General features: G+C 43.6%; 1 protein-coding gene across 1 annotated transcript in view; it reads right to left on the bottom strand.

Moving 5' to 3' along the window:
- The window catches only part of LOC108533202 (uncharacterized), a 63,886-nt gene extending 58,414 nt beyond the window's left edge, over positions 1 to 5,472 (bottom strand). Inside the window, exons 1-2 of the mRNA XM_017877621.1 lie at positions 5,298 to 5,472; positions 4,929 to 4,998 (exon numbers count right to left, since the gene is read on the bottom strand). Coding sequence (XP_017733110.1) covers positions 4,929 to 4,998; positions 5,298 to 5,472 — 245 coding nt within the window. The remainder of the gene's footprint in view (positions 1 to 4,928; positions 4,999 to 5,297) is intronic.
- Positions 5,473 to 5,750: the final 278 nt, after the last annotated feature.

The raw sequence follows: 5,750 nt of genomic DNA, 5'->3' as shown, positions 1-5,750 counted from the left end.
TATACCAACCACCATCACTGTAGATAAAATTATTTTAAAATGTAGTTTTCTAAATTGCAATTGTGTCTTAATTTGCTGTTACATACTACCATCTTGAAAACTAACAAGCATTCCAATTAAACAGAAGATGTCAATATTAGCCAGATCTTCCTGTTCCCTAGTATTAGAACCTTTTTGAGTCTTTAATTTCATTAAATTGAGGTTAAATTTGGATTTCCTTTTTTTTTTTAAAAAAAAAGACATAATTTTAAATTGACATGCAGGTATAAAAACAATACAGAAAGATCCAGTTTACATTTTACCCAGTTTCTTCCAGTAGTAACATCTTGAAAAACTCTACTACAATATCACAGCCACATACTGACACTGACACAGCCAAGTGATGGAATCGTGCCATTGCCCAAGGAGCCCGCCTGTTGCTGTTTTCTCTGCACACCCCACTTCCCTCACCATCTGCCCTCATGCCTGGCCTATAGCAATCACTACTCTGTTTTCCATCCTGTGAATTTGTCATTTTGAGATTGTACATTATGTAACCTGTTGGGATTGGCTTTTTTCACTCAGACTAATTTCTTGGAGATTCACCCAAGATGTTTGGTGTATCAATACTTTATTCCCTTTTAATGCTGGGTAGCAGTTCATGGTATGGACGTAACACAGTTTGTTTAATCATCATCCATCAAAGGATATCTAGGTCATTTTGTATTTGGAATTATACAATTAAAGTTGCTATGAATAGTCAGTTACATATTTTGCATACACATATGTTTTCATTTATTTGGGATAAATGCCCAAGACGACAGTTGTTGAATTTTTTGATAGTTACATGCATGTTCAGTTTTACAGGAAACTATAAAGCTGTTTTTCAAGGTGGCTATATCATTTTACATTCCCACCAGCAATGTGTGAGTGATCCAGTTTATCCACATCATTGTCAGCATTTGGTATTGTCCCAATTTTTTATTCTAGCCATTCTAATAAATTTATAATGATACCTGACTGCACTTTTAATTTCCACAATAGCTAGTGATACTGAACATCTTGTCATGTGCTCATTTTCCATCTATATACCCTTTCCATCAAAACGGTCTGTTGTGTCTTTTACTAATTGTTGAATTGATTTTTTTTTTTTTTTTTTTTTTTTTTTTTTTTTTTTTTTTTTTTTTTTTTTTTTTTTTTTTTTTTTTTTTTACTGTTGAGCTTTGACAGTTCTTTATGTAATCTAGATACTAATCCTTTGTTGGATACATAGTTTTCAAATATTTTCTCCAAGTTGTCAGCCTGTCTTTTCATGCTTTTCACCAAATCTTTCATGGAGAAAATGTTTTAATTTCAATAAAGTCCAATTTATCAGTTTCATCTTGATTTCTTCATAGTGATTTCTAGAATATTGTTTTGCATATTTTCCTTAGCGGTTGTTGTAGGTAATTATAATATGCATACATAAATTATCACAGTCTGTTGGCATCAACATTTTACCAATTCCAGTGCTGTGTAGAAACCATACTTCCATTTATGTCCCTTTACTCTCCCACTTTTCCCAAGAGCACCACATCAGATGGTTTTATAAATCTTGCCTCAATCATTACAATTATAAATCTCGCCCCATCAAGTGTGATTTGGGAAGTCATAAAAGGAAGCATCAGCCAGGTGTGGTGGCTCCTGCGTGTAATCCCAGTGGGAGGCCAAGGCAGGCAAATCACCAGAGGTCAGGAGTTTGAGATCAGCCTAGCCAACATGGCACAACCCAGTCTCTACTAAAATACAAAAATTAGCCATACGTGGTGGCAGGTGCCTGTAACCCTAGCTGAGGCGGGAGAATTGCTTGAACTTGGGAGGTGGAGGTTGCAGTGAGCCGAGATCACGCCACTGCACTCCAGCCTGGGTGACAAGAGTGAAACTCTGTCTCAAAAAAAAGAAATTAATAATAGGAAGCATCAAAGTTTCTTTTCTTTCTGACATTCTGAACATTCCTGAGTATCATTTTCTCATCTACTCCATCTCTAAAGGCTGGTTTGCCAGCAACAAGTGTTCTTAATTTTCTAACTCTCCTGATTCCTAAAGGATGTTTTGCCAGATATAGAATGTGTAGTTCCTAGTTCTTTCAGCACTTATAGAAGGTTGTGCCTCTCCTTTCTGGCCTCCCTGTTTTCAGATAAGAAATCTGCTATCACTCAGACTGGTGTTCCCCTGTAGGTAATGAGTCATGTTTCTCTGGCGCTTTTGAGATTTTGTTTTTTTATCTTCAGTTTTCAGACAGTTAACTGTGATGTGTATTGGCATGGATTCCATGGGTTTTTCCTATTTCAGTTTTGCTCAGCTCTTTGAAAATGTAGGTTTCTCTCACCTTTGACATTTGGGAAGCTTGCGCCTATTATTTCTTTGAATACTTTTTCAGCTCCACTCTCTTCTCCTCTCCTTCAGAAACTCCTATAATATGAAAGTTGGACTTTTCCTCATTTCCCTCAGGTTCCTGAGGTTCTCCTCATATTTTTTTCTATGTGTTTTCTCTCCTTTATTCTGATTAAGCAAATTCTACTGCTCTGCCATTCGGTTCACAGATTCTGTCCTCTGTCATCTCCACCCTGCTATTGAGCCCTCCAGTGTCTTTGTGTGTGTGTGTGTGTGTTGGTTATTGTGTTTTTCATTTTTACAATATCCACTTGTAACTCCTCTTTCTTCATCTCCGTAATTTCTATTCTTATTTTTCATTTGTGTCAAAAGGATTTGGAATTTCTCGCTGAAGTATTATTATGATGGGCACCTTAAAATTCCTGTCAGATGATTTCAACATCTGAGTCAGTTCAGTGTTGGCATCTGTTGATCACGTTTTCTCATTCAGCTGGTGATGTTTTTTGGTTCTTTGACAGGTGAGTTCAGTTGGATCCTGGACATCTTGTCTGTTTTGTTAGGAGTGTCTGGGTCCCACCCAAGTCTTCCATTTTATCCAGCAGTCACTCTGTTTAGGCTTAGCGTGCAGGTCCCGGGCAATTCTGTGGGCTGTGGCTGCCATGACAGTTTACATTCAGTCTTTGTGGAATTATTTTGATCTGCTTGGTTATCTGGTGCCATTGATGGCCCCTGAGCCCTGCTGGTGCTGGCCGAGGGTGCAGAAGGTGTGTCTCTAGGCTGGAAATCACAGGTCTCTGGATGAAGGAAGGGAGTGCGAGGACTTCTGGGACAAAGGACATTTCTCAGGCCACTTTCTGTTGCGAGGTAACGTTAGCTGCTGTGTCCTGGCTTTTCCTTAGAAGAGAAAGGAGCTCAGTTTCTGAGTGGCAGACAGCATTTCCCTGGGCAGTTGCTTGTTGTGGCTCCATCCTTGCTCACTGGCTGCCCTGCCGCCTGGTGTGTGTAGACTGTGAAAGGAACTGCAGCCCTTGGTCTTGAGAAGCACTTCCCAGGCCAGGGGCTTGTGGTAGTGCCTCCTCCCTGTGATGTTCTCCTGACCCATGGTGCCTGTAGGAGGGAAAGGGGAGTCTATTTCCTACGGGAACAAAGAATGTGTGTTGGAGTCGTGTCAGCTGATGCCTGTACTAGGGGACAAAGGGGCCTGCAGGCCCAGTTCAAAGCCAACCCTTTTTCCACCTCTAGTCACCCACAGGCTCCTTGCTGATGCCCCTGCAGGCACTGCTTGTTGACCCAGTGTCATCCCAGGAGGAATGAGCCTGCCAGGCCTCTTTCTCTTGTTGGTCAGGGGTGGAGACACCAGTCCTGAGTTGTCTCCTCCTGTCGGTGGGACCATAAGACCCTATTCTGTGCTGCTCCTTCAGCCACGGTCCTGGGTCTGGGCCCAGAGTGCTCTCCTCTTTCCCCTTTGGGGTTCTCCTATGGTTGCGTCTGTGTCATTTGCAGAGTTTACAGTTGTGCTTGTGGAGATGAGCAGAGATGAGTCAATGCTGTCTTGTCTGGACCGGAAACCCAGAAGCTCAGTTTGAAGCATTCAGAAATTAAAGGTGAATGTGACTACACCAGTAAAGATGTCAAAATTGCTGCTAAGAAGATAAGGGGCTAGTGCACTGAAAGTAGAAGTTTTGGAATTATTTACATAGAGGTGGTACTGAAGTCAGGCAAATATCAAAGATATCTTAGGCACCAATGAAAAGATGGACCACAGAGAGGCCTGGAAGAAAGTGTCCAAAAGAGTGAAAACTGGTGGCAGAATTATTCCTCCCCTAGCTATTGTTTTGAAGCACATTTGTTATAAACAATGAGTACATAATAGTTCATATAATCAGAAAATATAGAGCAAACAACTTTACAAAGAGCATGTGGAGCCTAAGAAAAATGGACATATTTTCCGATGTGCATCACCCTTATCAGGTATGTACAAGCAGGAGAGGCTGCTTCCCCGCCTCTGCTAAGATCTCTGAATAAACCAGGACATGAGCTGCAAGAGAACAGAAAGAAAGCAAACCGAAGCAAATTCAAACTAAAGTCAATCCTGCGTCTCTCTCTTCCTAGGAACTTAATCCCTTCTCTGGTCTCCAGTGTGGGAGGATTTTATCCAGAGAGTGAGTTCTAAAGCAGGCAATAAAAAGTAAGGACATTTCTAAACACATTCAGCCTTCACCTCTTGTCCACGGGCTCACCCTCCCTGCATACCCTAAAACTGACTAAGAGATGTGGCCACGATGTCAGCTGACATCTGAAAAACACTGCCTTCCATTTGCCTCCATGAGAAGCGAGATGATTATGAGTAAGACCTCGGTCTGGTGCCCAGCATGGATCCTGGTTGATTGGAACAGTCCGAGGCTTCAGATCCCCTTCTCTGCCAAGCCTGAGTTTCTCTTTGCCTCCGGACCCTGTCAGGGTGGGAAGTCTGACAAAATGTCAGGCGCACTGCAACTCAGGCACACAGGTCTTGGGACCCCAGGCTTTCAGAGCCGGAGGGACGTCCTCAGACACGGAGTCCTTTCTACTCTCACCCGGGACAACCGAAAGAACCCACTGCAAAGGCAGCCACAGAGGGTGCTTCTGCCACGGCCAGTCTGTCCTCTGGATATCAGATCGGCATCTAATAGATTAGAGTGTGGCAAGGCCAGACCACTATCACAGAACTCCTCTAAAAGCAGTGCTAAAATGCGCTGGATAGTTTTCATTTGTCAAGGATTTTGCTTTAATTTTCTAACACGCTCGGCTTTTCCTTTTCTTTCTAACCCTTTCCAAATGTGGGTGGGGGGGTGGGATGTGCAGGCGTCACTGTCCTGGCCCTGCTTAAGAGGTGGTGTTCCTTGTGGGGGACTGGGAGGCAAACCGGAGGAAGGAGGAAAGGGCCTTTAAGAGCTGCTCCCTACCCTGCGGGAGTCTCTGGAATGTGCGCGGGGCCGGGCCGTGAACGCCGCGCCACTGCCCAAGCTCTCTGCGTCCAGTGCTCATTCCACACAAGGAAACCCTCAGAAGAAGTCCTACGGGNCCACTATCACAGAACTCCTCTAAAAGCAGTGCTAAAATGCGCTGGATAGTTTTCATTTGTCAAGGATTTTGCTTTAATTTTCTAACACGCTCGGCTTTTCCTTTTCTTTCTAACCCTTTCCAAATGTGGGTGGGGGGGTGGGATGTGCAGGCGTCACTGTCCTGGCCCTGCTTAAGAGGTGGTGTTCCTTGTGGGGACTGGGAGGCAAACCGGAGGAAGGAGGAAAGGGCCTTTAAGAGCTGCTCCCTACCCTGCGGGAGTCTCTGGAATGTGCGCGGGGCCGGGCCGTGAACGCCGCGCCACTGCCCAAGCTCTCTGCGTCCAGTGCTCATTC

Source organism: Rhinopithecus bieti, unplaced genomic scaffold (assembly GCF_001698545.2).
Source record: "Rhinopithecus bieti isolate Rb0 unplaced genomic scaffold, ASM169854v2 scaffold_11288, whole genome shotgun sequence".
NCBI classification, from domain to species: Eukaryota; Metazoa; Chordata; class Mammalia; order Primates; family Cercopithecidae; genus Rhinopithecus; species Rhinopithecus bieti.
This window is presented reverse-complemented; position numbering and strand designations above follow the sequence as displayed.